Genomic DNA, 17,328 nt, shown 5'->3' with positions numbered 1-17,328 from the left:
ACTACACATAGACTTGATATTTTTTTTGGCAAATATTGTTCAGGACATTGAGCTGGTCATTTTGAGTGCTAGTGGTCCAGGGTACCTCTTTTCAAATTGAACTTACGGACGATTGAGTGCGTTTGTTTATTCGCGACATAAGCGATTTACGTGAATAACTACTGAACTACACATAGACTTGATATTTTTTTTGGCAAATATTGTTCAGGACATTGAGCTGGTCATTTTGAGTGCTAGTAGTCCAGGGTACCTATTTTCAAATTGAACTTACGGACGATTGAGTGCGTTTGTTTATTCGCGACATAAGCGATTTACGTGAATAACTTCTGAACTACACATAGACTTGATATTTTTTTTTGGCAAATATTGTTCAGGACATTGAGCTGGTCATTTTGAGTGCTAGTGGTCCACGGTACCTCTTTTCAAATTGAACTTACGGACGATTGAGTGCGTTTGTTTATTCGCGACATAAGCGATTTACGTGAATAACTTCTGAACTACACATAGACTTGATATTTTTTTTGGCAAATATTGTTCAGGACATTGAGCTGGTCATTTTGAGTGCTAGTGGTCCAGGGTACCTCTTTTCAAATTGAACTTACGGACGATTGAGTGCGTTTGTTTATTCGCGACATAAGCGATTTACGTGAATAACTTCTGAACTACACAGAGACTTGATATTTTTTTGGCAAATATTGTTCAGGACATTGAGCCGGTCATTTTGAGTGCTAGTGGTCCAGGGTACCTCTTTTCAAATTGAACTTACGGACGATTGAGTGCGTTTGTTTATTCGCGACATAAGCGATTTACGTGAATAACTTCTGAACTACACATAGACTTGATATTTTTTTGGCAAATATTGTTCAGGACATTGAGCCGGTCATTTTGAGTGCTAGTGGTCCAGGGTACCTCTTTTCAAATTGAACTTACGGACGATTGAGTGCGTTTGTTTATTCGCGACATAAGCGATTTACGTGAATAACTTCTGAACTACACATAGACTTGATATTTTTTTGGGCAAATATTGTTCAGGACATTGAGCTGGTCATTTTGAGTGCTAGTGGTCCAGGGTACCTATTTTCAAATTGAACTTACGGACGATTGAGTGCGTTTGTTTATTCGCGACATAAGCGATTTACGTGAATAACTTCTGAACTACACATAGACTTGATATTTTTTTTGGCAAATATTGTTCAGGACATTGAGCTGGTCATTTTGAGTGCTAGTAGTCCAGGGTACCTATTTTCAAATTGAACTTACGGACGATTGAGTGCGTTTGTTTATTCGCGACATAAGCGATTTACGTGAATAACTTCTGAACTACACATAGACTTGATATTTTTTTGGCAAATATTGTTCAGGACATTGAGCTGGTCATTTTGAGTGCTAGTGGTCCAGGGTACCTCTTTTCAAATTGAACTTACGGACGATTGAGTGCGTTTGTTTATTCTCGACATAAGCGATTTACGTGAATAACTTCTGAACTACACATAGACTTGATATTTTTTTGGCAAATATTGTTCAGGACATTGAGCTGGTCATTTTGAGTGCTAGTGGTCCAGGGTACCTCTTTTCAAATTGAACTTACGGACGATTGAGTGCGTTTGTTTATTCGCGACATAAGCGATTTACGTGAATAACTTCTGAACTACACATAGACTTGATATTTTTTTTGGCAAATATTGTTCAGGACATTGAGCTGGTCATTTTGAGTGCTAGTGGTCCAGGGTACCTCTTTTCAAATTGAACTTACGGACGATTGAGTGCGTTTGTTTATTCGCGACATAAGCGATTTACGTGAATAACTTCTGAACTACACATAGACTTGATATTTTTTTTGGCAAATATTGTTCAGGACATTGAGCTGGTCATTTTGAGTGCTAGTGGTCCAGGGTACCTCTTTTCAAATTGAACTTACGGACGATTGAGTGCGTTTGTTTATTCGCGACATAAGCGATTTACGTGAATAACTTCTGAACTACACATAGACTTGATATTTTTTTTGGCAAATATTGTTCAGGACATTGAGCTGGTCATTTTGAGTGCTAGTAGTCCAGGGTACCTATTTTCAAATTGAACTTACGGACGATTGAGTGCGTTTGTTTATTCGCGACATAAGCGATTTACGTGAAGAACTTCTGAACTACACATAGACTTGATATTTTTTTTGGCAAATATTGTTCAGGACATTGAGCTGGTCATTTTGAGTGCTAGTGGTCCAGGGTACCTATTTTCAAATTGAACTTACGGACGATTGAGTGCGTTTGTTTATTCGCGACATAAGCGATTTACGTGAATAACTTCTGAACTACACATAGACTTGATATTTTTTTTGGCAAATATTGTTCAGGACATTGAGCTGGTCATTTTGAGTGCTAGTAGTCCAGGGTACCTATTTTCAAATTGAACTTACGGACGATTGAGTGCGTTTGTTTATTCGCGACATAAGCGATTTACGTGAATAACTTCTGAACTACACATAGACTTGATATTTTTTTTGGCAAATATTGTTCAGGACATTGAGCTGGTCATTTTGAGTTCTAGTGGTCCAGGGTACCTCTTTTCAAATTGAACTTACGGACGATTGAGTGCGTTTGTTTATTCGCGACATAAGCGATTTACGTGAATAACTTCTGAACTACACATAGACTTGATATTTTTTTTGGCAAATATTGTTCAGGACATTGAGCTGGTCATTTTGAGTGCTAGTAGTCCAGGGTACCTATTTTCAAATTGAACTTACGGACGATTGAGTGCGTTTGTTTATTCGCGACATAAGCGATTTACGTGAATAACTTCTGAACTACACATAGACTTGATATTTTTTTTGGCAAATATTGTTCAGGACATTGAGCTGGTCATTTTGAGTGCTAGTGGTCCAGGGTACCTCTTTTCAAATTGAACTTACGGACGATTGAGTGCGTTTGTTTATTCGCGACATAAGCGATTTACGTGAATAACTTCTGAACTACACATAGACTTGATATTTTTTTGGCAAATATTGTTCAGGACATTGAGCCGGTCATTTTGAGTGCTAGTGGTCCAGGGTACCTCTTTTCAAATTGAACTTACGGACGATTGAGTGCGTTTGTTTATTCGCGACATAAGCGATTTACGTGAATAACTTCTGAACTACACAGAGACTTGATATTTTTTTGGCAAATATTGTTCAGGACATTGAGCCGGTCATTTTGAGTGCTACTGGTCCAGGGTACCTCTTTTCAAATTGAACTTACGGACGATTGAGTGCGTTTGTTTATTCGCGACATAAGCGATTTACGTGAATAACTTCTGAACTACACATAGACTTGATATTTTTTTGGCAAATATTGTTCAGGACATTGAGCCGGTCATTTTGAGTGCTAGTGGTCCAGGGTACCTCTTTTCAAATTGAACTTACGGACGATTGAGTGCGTTTGTTTATTCGCGACATAAGCGATTTACGTGAATAACTTCTGAACTACACATAGACTTGATATTTTTTTGGGCAAATATTGTTCAGGACATTGAGCTGGTCATTTTGAGTGCTAGTGGTCCAGGGTACCTATTTTCAAATTGAACTTACGGACGATTGAGTGCGTTTGTTTATTCGCGACATAAGCGATTTACGTGAATAACTTCTGAACTACACATAGACTTGATATTTTTTTTGGCAAATATTGTTCAGGACATTGAGCTGGTCATTTTGAGTGCTAGTAGTCCAGGGTACCTATTTTCAAATTGAACTTACGGACGATTGAGTGCGTTTGTTTATTCGCGACATAAGCGATTTACGTGAATAACTTCTGAACTACACATAGACTTGATATTTTTTTGGCAAATATTGTTCAGGACATTGAGCTGGTCATTTTGAGTGCTAGTGGTCCAGGGTACCTCTTTTCAAATTGAACTTACGGACGATTGAGTGCGTTTGTTTATTCTCGACATAAGCGATTTACGTGAATAACTTCTGAACTACACATAGACTTGATATTTTTTTTGGCAAATATTGTTCAGGACATTGAGCTGGTCATTTTGAGTGCTAGTGGTCCAGGGTACCTCTTTTCAAATTGAACTTACGGACGATTGAGTGCGTTTGTTTATTCGCGACATAAGCGATTTACGTGAATAACTTCTGAACTACACATAGACTTGATATTTTTTTTGGCAAATATTGTTCAGGACATTGAGCTGGTCATTTTGAGTGCTAGTGGTCCAGGGTACCTCTTTTCAAATTGAACTTACGGACGATTGAGTGCGTTTGTTTATTCGCGACATAAGCGATTTACGTGAATAACTTCTGAACTACACATAGACTTGATATTTTTTTTGGCAAATATTGTTCAGGACATTGAGCTGGTCATTTTGAGTGCTAGTGGTCCAGGGTACCTCTTTTCAAATTGAACTTACGGACGATTGAGTGCGTTTGTTTATTCGCGACATAAGCGATTTACGTGAATAACTTCTGAACTACACATAGACTTGATATTTTTTTTGGCAAATATTGTTCAGGACATTGAGCTGGTCATTTTGAGTGCTAGTAGTCCAGGGTACCTATTTTCAAATTGAACTTACGGACGATTGAGTGCGTTTGTTTATTCGCGACATAAGCGATTTACGTGAAGAACTTCTGAACTACACATAGACTTGATATTTTTTTTGGCAAATATTGTTCAGGACATTGAGCTGGTCATTTTGAGTGCTAGTGGTCCAGGGTACCTATTTTCAAATTGAACTTACGGACGATTGAGTGCGTTTGTTTATTCGCGACATAAGCGATTTACGTGAATAACTTCTGAACTACACATAGACTTGATATTTTTTTTGGCAAATATTGTTCAGGACATTGAGCTGGTCATTTTGAGTGCTAGTAGTCCAGGGTACCTATTTTCAAATTGAACTTACGGACGATTGAGTGCGTTTGTTTATTCGCGACATAAGCGATTTACGTGAATAACTTCTGAACTACACATAGACTTGATATTTTTTTTGGCAAATATTGTTCAGGACATTGAGCTGGTCATTTTGAGTGCTAGTGGTCCAGGGTACCTCTTTTCAAATTGAACTTACGGACGATTGAGTGCGTTTGTTTATTCTCGACATAAGCGATTTACGTGAATAACTTCTGAACTACACATAGACTTGATATTTTTTTTGGCAAATATTGTTCAGGACATTGAGCTGGTCATTTTGAGTGCTAGTAGTCCAGGGTACCTCTTTTCAAATTGAACTTACGGACGATTGAGTGCGTTTGTTTATTCGCGACATAAGCGATTTACGTGAATAACTTCTGAACTACACATAGACTTGGTATTTTTTTGGGCAAATATTGTTCAGGACATTGAGCTGGTCATTTTGAGTGCTAGTGGTCCAGGGTACCTCTTTTCAAATTGAACTTAAGTACGATTGAGTGCGTTTGATTATGTGCGACGAAAGAGATTTATGTGAATAACCCAGGACCACAAGTAGGCAAAATAAACATCTCAAAGTCCTGATCAAAATTTTACCCAAACAATATCCACTCTATGTATAATTCCCCATGCATGGAAAATCGAATACCTAACTAATAACTAATAGCTTACTGCCATACATGAAAATCGAATAACTAACTAATATCTAATAGCTAACTGCAGACTAACTTGAATCCGGTCCAAACCCAAATCCTGCACAAAATCCCGCCATGACATCCACAGCTTCCTCGCGTCTGCTCTGTCTGTTCTATGGAGGAAGAGGCACCGCCCCTTCCGGTCACATGGGCAGAGGTCCTTTAGCCGACTTGGATTTAGCCTCTACCTTGGATTTAGCCTCTACCGTGCGCACGGCCCGTACCTGCACCGCATCACATTCCGGTCTCAGCTTCTCACGGGTTTTCTGTAAGCGCCAGAAAGTTGTAGGACTGGAGCAGCCTGTAGTGTACGTGTCCTCGGTGTGTGTGACAGCCTGTAGTGTACGTGTCCTCGGTGCGTGTGACAGCCTGTAGTGTACGTGTCCTCGGTGTGTGTGACAGCCTGTAGTGTACGTGTCCTCGGTGCGTGTGACAGCCTGTAGTGTGTACGTGTCCTCGGTGCGTGTGACAGCCTGTAGTGTACGTGTCCTCGGTGTGTGTGACAGCCTGTAGTGTTCGTGTCCTCGGTGCGTGTGACAGCCTGTAGTGTACGTGTCCTCGGTGCGTGTGACAGCCTGTAGTGTACGTGTCCTCGGTGCGTGTGACAGCCTGTAGTGTACGTGTCCTCGGTGTGTGTGACAGCCTGTAGTGTACGTGTCCTCGGTGCGTGTGACAGCCTGTAGTGTGTACGTGTCCTCGGTGCGTGTGACAGCCTGTAGTGTACGTGTCCTCGGTGCGTGTGACAGCCTGTAGTGTACGTGTCCTCGGTGCGTGTGACAGCCTGTAGTGTTCGTGTCCTCGGTGCGTGTGACAGCCTGTAGTGTTCGTGTCCTCGGTGCGTGTGACAGCCTGTAGTGTACGTGTCCTCGGTGCGTGTGACAGCCTGTAGTGTACGTGTCCTCGGTGCGTGTGACCGCCTGTAGTGTACGTGTCCTCGGTGTGTGTGACAGCCTGTAGTGTTCGTGTCCTCGGTGTGTGTGACAGCCTGTAGTGTTCGTGTCCTCGGTGCGTGTGACAGCCTGTAGTGTACGTGTCCTCGGTGTGTGTGACAGCCTGTAGTGTACGTGTCCTCGGTGTGTGTGACAGCCTGTAGTGTGTGTGACAGCCTGTAGTGTTCGTGTCCTCGGTGCGTGTGACAGCCTGTAGTGTACGTGTCCTCGGTGTGTGTGACAGCCTGTAGTGTACGTGTCCTCGGTGCGTGTGACAGCCTGTAGTGTACGTGTCCTCGGTGTGTGTGACAGCCTGTAGTGTACGTGTCCTCGGTGCGTGTGACAGCCTGTAGTGTACGTGTCCTCGGTGTGTGTGACAGCCTGTAGTGTACGTGTCCTCGGTGTGTGTGACAGCCTGTAGTGTACGTGTCCTCAGTGTGTGTGACAGCCTGTAGTGTGTGTGACAGCCTGTAGTGTGTGTGACAGCCTGTAGTGTACGTGTCCTCGGTGCGTGTGACAGCCTGTAGTGTACGTGTCCTCGGTGCGTGTGACAGCCTGTAGTGTACGTGTCCTCGGTGTGTGTGACAGCCTGTAGTGTACGTGTCCTCAGTGTGTGTGACAGCCTGTAGTGTGTGTGACAGCCTGTAGTGTGTGTGACAGCCTGTAGTGTACGTGTCCTCAGTGTGTGTGACAGCCTGTAGTGTACGTGTCCGCCAGTGTGTGTGACAGCCTGTAGTGTACGTGTCCTCAGTGTGTGTGACAGCCTGTAGTGTGTGTGACAGCCTGTAGTGTGTGTGACAGCCTGTAGTGTACGTGTCCTCGGTGTGTGTGACAGCCTGTAGTGTACGTGTCCTCGGTGTGTGTGACAGCCTGTAGTGTACGTGTCCTCGGTGTGTGTGACAGCCTGTAGTGTGTGTGACAGCCTGTAGTGTACGTGTCCTCAGTGTGTGTGACAGCCTGTAGTGTACGTGTCCGCCAGTGTGTGTGACAGCCTGTAGTGTACGTGTCCGCCAGTGTGTGTGACAGCCTGTAGTGTACGTGTCCGCCAGTGTGTGTGACAGCCTGTAGTGTACGTGTCCTCAGTGTGACAGCCTGAAGTGTATGTGTCCTCGGTGTGTGTGACAGCCTGTAGTGTACATGTCCTCGGTGCATGTGACAGCCTGTAGTGTACGTGTCCTCAGTGTGTGTGACAGCAAGTGGAATTATATACTTAACAAAAAAGTGTGAAACAACTGAAATTGTCTTGGCATTCTCTTGATGAGCTTCAAGAAGTAGTCACCGGGAATGGTTTTCACTTCACAGGTGTGCCCTGTCAGGTTTAATAAGTGGGATTTCTTGACTTATAAATGGGATTGGGTCGATCAGTTCTGTTGTGCAGAAGTCTGGTGGATACACAGCTGATAGTCCTAATGAATAGACTGTTAAAATTTGTATTATGGCAAGAAAAAAAGCAGCTAAGTAAAGAAAAACGAGTGGCCATCATTACTTTAAGAAATGATGGTCAGTCAGTCCAAAAAATTGGGAAAACTTTTAAAGTGTCCCCAAGTGCAGTGGCAAAAACCATCAAGCGCTACAAAGAAACTGGCTCACATGAGGACCACCCAAGGAAAGGAAGACCAAGAGTCACCTCTGCTTCTGAGGATACGTTTATCCGAGTCACCAGCCTCAGAAATTGCTGCTCCGTCGTAAACGTCTTTTCCGCCCCCACCTCACCGCACCTCACAATGGGGCAGCGGATGCGCTGGAAAAATGCATCCGCTGCCCCCGTTGTGCGGCGGAGACAACGCTAGCGTCGGGAACGTTGGCCCGACGCACAGCGACGGGCCGAGCCCGATGCTAGTGTGAAAGTAGCCTAAGAGGAAACTTTGTGCAGCAGGCCTTCATGGTAAAATAGCTGCTAGGAAACCACTGCTAAGGACAGGCAACAAGCAGAAGAGACTTGTTTGGGCTAAAGAATACAAGGAATGGACATTAGACCAGTGGAAATCTGGGCTTTGGTCTGATGAGTCCAAATTTGAGCTCTTTGGTTCCAACCACCGTGTCTTTGTGCGACGCAGAAAAGGTGAACGGATGGACTCTACATGCCTGGTTCCCACCGTGAAGCATGGAGGAGGAAGTGTGATAGTGTGGGGGTGCTTTGCTGGTGACACTGTTGGGGATTTATTCAAAATTGAAGGCATACTGGACCAGCATGGCTACCACAGCATCTTGCAGCGGCATGCTATTCCATCAGGTTTGCGTTTAGTTGAACCATCATTTATTTTTCAACAGGACAATGACCCCAAACACACCTCCAGGCTGTGTAAGGGCTATTAACCAAGGAGAGTAATGGGGTATTACGCCAGATGACCTGGCCTCCACAGTCACCAGACCTGAACCCAATCGAGATGGTTTGGGGTGAGCTGGACCACAGAGTGAAGGCAAAAGGGCCAACAAGTGTTAAGCATCTCTGGGAACTCCTTCAAGATTGTTGGAAGACCATTCCTGATGACTACCTCTTGAAGCTCATCAAGAGAATGCAAAGCAGTCATCAAAGCAAAAGGTGGCTACTTTGAAGAACCTAGAATGTAAGACATAATTTTAGTTGTTTCACACATTTTTGTTAAGTATATAATTCCACATGTGTTAATTCATAGTTTTGATGCCTTCAGTGTGAATGTACTGTTTTCATAGTCATGAAAATAAAGAAAAATCTTTAAATGAGAAGGTGTGTCCAAACTTTTGGCCTGTACTGTACGTGTCCTTGGCATGTGTGACAGCCTGTAGTGTACGTGTCCGCCAGCGTGTGTGACAGCCTGTAGTGTACATGTCCCCCAGCGTGAGTGGCAGCCTGTAATATAGGTGTCCGCCAGTGTGTTGCGCTCTGTTGTATGATTTGCATCATGTGGAATAGTAAGTTTTCTTCTGAGATGGGGTTTCGCCCTCGTCTGTTTGTTGGGAGCTGGGGGTTTCGCCCCCATCTGTTGGAGCTGGGGATTTCGCGCCTGACTGTTTGTTGGGAGCTAGGGGTTTCGCCCCCCTCCCCTCCCGTCTGGTTGTTGGGAGCTGGGTTTCTGACCGCTGTGTTTCTTATTAATCCTACAGTGATGTGCCGACCATAAGGACAGAGAAGACCATTGCAGTGCTGACCTGATATCATAGATTTTCTGGCCTCGGATCACCTCTGACCCCCTCTGAAGGCTTCTCATGGAGTCGGGTGGAACTCATGATTCTGAGGTTCCTGCCGTTCTTACAGATGCTGCTTTTTCACAGAGATACAGGTAAGAAGCAGAATGAAAGCTGTGGGATGATCGGTCCCAGTACACATGATGCAGAGGAGGCTTCCTGAGAACAGCTTTAATTTCCATCCTCTCAGTGCAGTGATGGCAAAGTGGTGACACCCCGTCGCTACATGTCCCTTCTGGCTTTTCATTTATGGGACCCCCATGGCGTTAGGGGGCCCGTCCTGTGTTCCAGTGGGGGGGACCCTGTCCGGCTTTCCAGTTGGGGGGCCCGTTCGGCACCTGACACCATGCATTAGAGGGTGCAGATACCTCTCCTCCCGCATAGTTCTGTTACGTCGCCCACTGCAGGTAATCGCCGGCTGCAATACGGCTTCTGCGTTCTCGTCCCTCTGACTAGCAGATGTAGTGAGAGCGCACCAGGTTAGTAGCGGCTTCAAATTGTATGCAGCGCTCACGTGACATATTAATGTCACACCAGCCACGGGAGAGCCCGCTGCATGAGGCGAGGATGTAATATTATTTTACACGTAGGAGTAATATTTTAGAAAGGGGTGTCCAAGTAGTAGACAATCCCTTTACAATGGGTTTGCACACCAGCCAGTGATCTTCAGCGACGACCATTGTGTGGATTTCTTGGTGGTCGTTTCATGGGAATATTATTTAATTTTTTTGAATGAAAATTAAAACCACTTTTCTTCATATTTCTACACAATTTTTATTTCTTTCAAAGTTAAATATGAAAAAAATTAAGTCTAGTTTCCATATTTTCCAATTTCTGATATTGAGGGAAATCGCTGCATACATTTTGCAAAAACCGTTGTAGTAATGCCACGTGGGCAAAAGACCGCTGTTGTCACTTCTACTCGCTCCTTGTCAGGAACATGAGGTATTTGATTGTGTATTATCACGCACACTGAGCTCTGCTAAGTCCCTTAAAGCTTAGACGACACACGCTGCGGGCCATCCCGACCCCCTCTTTTCACTCTGCCTGCTTGTGTGTGAATCCTAAACCCCTCATTTTCACCCTCCCAAAAGAATTTTTATTGCTTTTAGCTGCAAATAGCAGATATCTCCTTAAAACTACTCATTCCCCTCCCATCGAATACCAGCCAAAACTGGTGTAGAAGACCTGAGTTCCTTTGTTTTATTAACATGACATATATGGGCACCGACCCGGGCTAGAAATATACGAATTACATATTTCGGATGTCCCTCGATAGATCTATCACTCGCTGAAACCGCTAGAAGCTAAGCACAACGAGTGCAGAGAGTAGATTTCTTCGTAAGCAGGTCATGTAATTAATCCGTATTTACTTAAAAGAATCGCCCCTACGTGGTGCACATCGTGATCCTGCGGTATTTATTATACGAGGTTCATACAGCGAGATATGCATGCATAATAGTTTCATATTCTAAGTAAAGGGGAGGCATCAGCCCCTAAGTAATGTCACCACAGGGAGAGTGCCTGGGTTTTAGGCTGTGAGGTAACTTAGTGGGACAGCAGTTTGCAGTGCCTTTTGTCCGGGGGTCTAGCTGCTATAGAGAGGGGTGTTATGCATCTGAATATATGCTGGCCCCCTCAATACACGGCTGCCATGATGATGCCATGAGATAACGACCTGTAAGTGATTTCTTTCAACTTTATTCCTTTTTTTATTTGTATTCTGTAATGTACACATGATTTTGTCTTTTTTATAATATCTTTGATACTTTGTAAACACTGCCTACTTTTTTATGAAGAAAAATATATAATTTACTAGCTTGTCTTTTTATACTCTATACGAACTGTGCGTCCTCTGAGCAGGGTGGATTGATTTAAATCACGCCGATTTAAATCATGATTTAAATCACGATTTAAATCAAAAGATTTTTTTCTATTTAAATCGGATCGATTTAAATCATGATTTTAATCATGATTTAAATCACTGATTTAAATCAAAAGGTTTTTTTTAATATAAATCACGATTAAAATGAGAAGTGAGAGCAGTGCGCATGTGCGCCCATAGTTACACGGACGAAACTAGGGGCAACGATCTAACGCCAGGGTGAGGGGGGGACCCCAAAGTAAGTAAAAATCTTTTTTGTTTTACTATATGGCAATAGGTAGGTGTTTAAAAGCAGCATGTCTTAATTGTATAAACTATTACTAGCCTCCACATTTTGTTCATACTGCCCCTTTAATTCCACACTTCTAGCTTGGTTTCACTTTTGGTTTAGTTTCTTTTTCCATTCAGTTGACATGCCCAAACTTGTTGGATAGTCAGCATCCTACAGAAACCTCTCGAAGAGCATGGCATTGTGAATGTTACACATATACAGCCTTTATTCTACTGAGTTAAACAACTCAGCTTTATCTCATGATGGAAGAACCTTTGGATGGTAAAATATTTTCCTCAAAAAGCAGTTTATTGAAAAAAATCCGATTTAAATCAAAAAAATCCGATTTAAATCAAAAAAATCCGATTTTTTTGATTTTTTTAAAAAAACATTGATTTTTATCCACCCTGCCTCTGAGGTGAATTACGCTACTGATTTGGGGTTGGCTCTGGACCCGTTAATCCTTGTGTAATCGGAGCTGGTGGCAGTATACTTTGTCCTGTGCGATCGGGCGTCTTTGCAGCGACCGGCGGTGTTGATAATTATTGTTCCCGCCTGTGTGGGAGTAGTTATATCGCCCTCGCTGCAGCGTACCCAATAGCCAGTACATAGCAAGCAGCCTTTCTGGTGACTAATTACCCTAGGTGCAGTACCTAATCTGAATTGAGGGTAAAGGGGGCGCCAGAGAGCTGCAAGTTCAAACCGGAACTGGGAAGTGGGATATAGATAAATCCCCTTCAGAAGGAACCAGGGGCAACCAAACCACACAAATTGGTGAGTAGTGCGAACGACAAAGATATCCTCCCCAGGATCCCTGACATATTGTTGGGATCTGTGACATATTGTTGGCAGCACGGTGTGAACCGTGACACTCCTTCTGGGGGTTTAAAGAGGAGGGAGATTACGCGCAATGTAGTGACTTTGGGAGTCGGAGCGCAGCGCTATGTAGTGACGTTGGGAATCGGAGCGCAGTGCCATGTAGTGATGTTGGGAATCGGAGCGCAGTGCCATGTAGTGACGTTGGGAGTCGGAATGCAGTGCCATGTAGTGACGTTGGTTGGGAATCAGAGCGCAGCACCATGTAGTGACGTTGGGAGTCGCAGCAGAGTGCCATGTAGTGACGTTGGGAATCGGAGCGCAGTGCCATGTAGTGATGTTGGGAATCGGAGCGCAGTGCCATGTAGTGACGTTGGGAGTCGCAGCAGAGTGCCATGTAGTGACGTTGGGAGTCGCAGCAGAGTGCCATGTAGTGACGTTGGGAATCGGAGCGCAGTGCCATGTAGTGATGTTGGGAATCGGAGCGCAGTGCCATGTAGTGACGTTGGGAGTCGCAGCAGAGTGCCATGTAGTGACGTTGGGAGTCGCAGCAGAGTGCCATGTAGTGACGTTGGGAATCGGAGCGCAGTGCCATGTAGTGATGTTGGGAATCGGAGCGCAGTGCCATGTAGTGACGTTGGGAGTCGGAATGCAGTGCCATGTAGTGACGTTGGTTGGGAATCAGAGCGCAGCACCATGTAGTGACGTTGGGAGTCGCAGCAGAGTGCCATGTAGTGACGTTGGGAGTTGGAGAGCAGTGCCATGTGGTGACGTTGGGAGTCAGATACATGTGATTTCTGGGTTTTCTCTATTGGTTTGGCCTCTCACACGTGACCTATGATAAATTACAGATGTCTCCATTCTTTGTAGGGAGAACTTGTAACATCTGCAGTGAATCAGGTCTATTTGATACAAATAGAGGTAATAGTGTAGTACTTATAAAGATGGGGAGGTCACGTACATGTGTCAGTGTGGTACTTGTAGTGATGGGGGGGATCATGTACGTGTGTCTGCGTGGTACATGTAGCGATGGGGGGGAGGTCACGTACGTGTGTCTTAGGCCACAATCTCACTATCAGTATGTGGTCAGTATTTTCCTTCAGTATGTGTAAGTCAAAACCAGGAGTGGAAGAGTCAGAGGAAAAGTATAATCGAAACAAGTCACCATTTTTGCATTTATCATCCACTCCTGGTTTTGGCTTACTAATACTGATGTAAAATACTGACTAAATACTGAATGTGTGAACCTTGCCTTTGTCTGGTACTTGTAGAGATGGGGGGGTCACGTACGTGTCAGTGTGGTACTTGTAGTGATGGGGGAGGTCACGTACGTGTCAGTGTGGTACTTGTAGTGATGGGGGAGGTCACGTATGTGTGTCAGTGTGGTACTTGTAGTGATGGGGGGAGGGTCACGTATGTGTCATAGTGTGGTACTTGTAGTGATGGAGAGGTCACGTACATGTGTGGAACCCCAGGAGTCCGGTTGTCACAGTGGCATTGCCTACCTTACAGGAAGTAATGTCGTGCCTGGAAGCAAGGATTGGTCCTCTTACAAGGTGTCAGTAGGAGAGAAGTCGAACAGAACCTGGGGAGTGGAGCTGTGATTACACTCGTTAAGAACCAGAGTCCGTGGTTGCATGGGTACTGAAGTCCCGGCAGCTAAATTCGGAGGGTAGGGGACTGCAGGTCCTGGCCCGATCTAATACTCGGCGGCACAGCAGCATACCAGAGCCTGGAGCCCACACAAATGAGCGGCACCTGTGATAGGTTCGAGCTGCCTGCCATGCGGGCAACAATTTGTTTTTAAAAACAGAGAGACAGCTGCAGGAGGATGAGCGGTGAGGCAGCAAGAAAAAAAGGACAGCACAGAAGGAAGGTGTCACGATAATGTAAAAATTTCATATTGCGAGTATGGTTTCAGAAGGTTACATGGCTTTCCAGAGACAGTTGTGGGCCATTCCGCCCCATCCCCCCTTCTCTCTCTGCCTGCTGCTTGTATGTGTGTAATTCAAGACCCTCACTAGAATCACTGAAGTTTTATGGCTTAGCTGCAAATACAAGTCTCCCTATACTCCTCATTCCCCCTTCCCATTGAATACTGGCCAAAACTGGTACCTTCTTTGTTGAGATTCTTTGTTGTATAAATATGATATATATGGGCACCGATCCGGGCTAGAGATATAAGAATTGTGTATTCCGGATGTCCATCGATAGATCTATTACTCACCGAAAGCGCTAGCAGCTAAATGCAACGAGGGCAAAGCGTGGATTTCTCCTTAAGCGGTTCATGTAATTGCGCCGTGCTTACACTTAAAAGAATCGCCCCAACGTGGTGCACCCCGAGAACCTGGTGTAGTTCATATACGAGATTCATACAGCAAGATATGCGTAAAAATAGTTTTCTCCTTCATCTCATTGGGTGTATGCTACTGCCGCCAGGAGACTGACACTAAGTAAACGTATACACCCTGACACTGGCCACAGGCTAATCCAGTTCATGTTTAGTGTCTTTAGGAGGCACATGTCTGGTTTTTCCCAGACCTTTTTTTTCTCTTTTTTACCATGAAGATGAGACGGGGGCAACGGACCCTTTTGAATGGGTCCGATCTCCCCAAACTAACAATGGGCGAGCACGTGGAGTGTCGCCTCCACGTATCCTCTCCTGCAACGTGGGACAAGATGCCGGACTCAGCGCTGACCACCCTAAGGTATTGAAACCCTAGGCTGTACAGGTGCATATGTGCAGACCGTGTGGCCCCCACTGCATCACCAATGCTAAGACTGCGGTGATGGAAGGAGGCAGAAGGTCCCTCTCCTCATCCCCTGAAGGGAAGATGTAGCTAGGGTGCCTGCACCGTCCTTTGCACAGCCCCCTATCTAACCTGAAGCTGGAATCCATTGCAGGAGTAGGTGGCTGGGAGGGCTCCTGCTACAGCTCTCTTCCTGGCTCTTCCATGCGCACACCTCCTCCCGCTGTATCGTCTGGCAGGTCAGCAGGGGAAATTCGGTTTTCGGTGGGTCCTCCGGCGGCCTCACATCGGCTCCACTCCCATTATTCTCGGGCGGGCACCGAAAATTTAGTCCGCGGCTTTTGCTGGTACTAGGCCACGAGTGAAAGTCCCTCCTCCGGAGCGCATCTGCTTCCAGTTCCGCCCCTTCGAGCAGAGCACGCATTTTTGAAGATGGGTCTTAGAGGATCTGTTCCTTTTACTGTAAGAATGTAGAGCAAGTCCACGGCACCGATGTGCCCACAAATTCACCGCTTCCACAAACAATTCAACCAAATGCCGATGCTGTGCCATATATGCCTGACTTTAGACTCTGGGTGCACATAAATAGAGAACCGTATAAATCCAAGCAAAGGAAAAAAAAACAGAAGTGCACTCACCGGTCTTTCTTTCTTTCTTGTGCGATAGTCCTTTATTTAGAACATGTGCGGGCACATGTGGGGAGAACGTGGACAAAAGATGCCGGCCGTTTCGCGCTGCCGTGCTTCTACGGGTCCCGTAGAAGCGCGGCAGCACAAAACGGCCGTCATCTTTTGTCCACGTTCTCCCCAAGTGTGCCCGCACATGTTCTAAATAAAGGACTATCGCACAAGAAAGACTGGTGAGTGCACTGTGGCATCTCGGCTTCAGGAAAATGGCTGCCGCGATCTCCTTCTGCGCACGCGCGGCATCCCGCGGCCATTTTCCTGAAGCCCCGGGCAGCAGAGCGCTCCATCTGCGCACGCGCGGCCACAGGAAGATGGCCGCCCCCACCGATCACCAGGGAAATAGCGCAGATAGCGCTCTTTTTCCTCACCTGTGCAGTGGATTCGGCAGTTGGGCATGCGCAAACCACTACGCCACCAACGGAAAAATAAGCAAGATCTGGGGGAAGAAACAGCGATGTCACCACGCCCATTTGACCAGACCAGCCTGATTGACAGGCGAAAATGGCGACTTTGGTAACGTATTTCGGCAGCATAGGTGGAGAATCAGGGTACACAAAATACACTATTGTAACGCACAGCTCAGGCCCTATTTAACGGTATTTTTATCTCATACGGAAAACGGGGTGACAGGTTCCCTTTAACCTTTGTGCAGCATTATATGGGCATATTTTAATATGGAGCATCTTATGGGGCCATAATCAACATTTGTGCAGCACTATATGGGGCAAATATCTCTATGGGGGCCCATCATGAACTGAATGGAGCATTATATGGGGCTCCTGATTCAATATGGATATTCAAAAACACTTAACCTACTGATATATCAATTAATTTTACTTTTATTGGTACCTATTTTTATTTTTGAAATTTACCGGTAGCTGCTGCATTTTCCACCCTAGGCTTATACTCGAGTCATTAAGTTTTCCCAGTTTTTTGTGGCAAAATTAGGGGGGTCGGCTTATACTCGGGTCGGCTTATACTCGAGTATGTGTGTATGTGTAAGGATTCGGAGAACAACCCGAGAGTGGACCCTCTGGCCCCCCAAGGATGAGCGGACCAGATGGAACCACCCCCTATACAGGGAGCGTTAGGAGCAGGCCCAAGGGGGATGGAGACACAACAGCTGGAGCCAAAGGGACGGCTACTAAAACAATAGAAGAGGAAAGACACAGCGGAGTCACAGAGTGGGCAAGACTGGAACACGGAGAAGGAATGGCAGAGACACTGGATTAACAAGGCAGG

At 45.2% G+C, this 17,328-nt stretch overlaps 1 protein-coding gene across 7 annotated transcripts in view; it reads left to right on the top strand.

The window, feature by feature from the left end:
- Positions 1 to 17,328, top strand: part of TYW2 (tRNA wybutosine-synthesizing protein 2) — a 143,059-nt gene that overhangs the window by 65,683 nt on the left and 60,048 nt on the right. For 2 of the 7 annotated variants that reach the window (XR_013221432.1, XM_077286548.1), the window contains exons 2-3: positions 5,784 to 5,852; positions 9,598 to 9,773. Coding sequence is in view for 3 of the 7 variants with exons in the window: in XM_077286548.1 (XP_077142663.1) it covers positions 9,700 to 9,773 (74 nt within the window). In the remaining 4 variants the exon portion in view is untranslated. Of the gene's footprint in view, positions 1 to 5,675; positions 5,893 to 9,597; positions 9,774 to 16,517; positions 16,600 to 17,328 lie in introns of those variants that run through there. The other 5 variants (XR_013221433.1, XM_077286546.1, XM_077286547.1 and 2 more) reach the window with 5 other exon arrangements.

The sequence above is a fragment of the Ranitomeya variabilis genome, chromosome 2 (genome assembly GCF_051348905.1).
Source record: "Ranitomeya variabilis isolate aRanVar5 chromosome 2, aRanVar5.hap1, whole genome shotgun sequence".
NCBI lineage: Eukaryota > Metazoa > Chordata > Amphibia > Anura > Dendrobatidae > Ranitomeya > Ranitomeya variabilis.
This window is presented reverse-complemented; position numbering and strand designations above follow the sequence as displayed.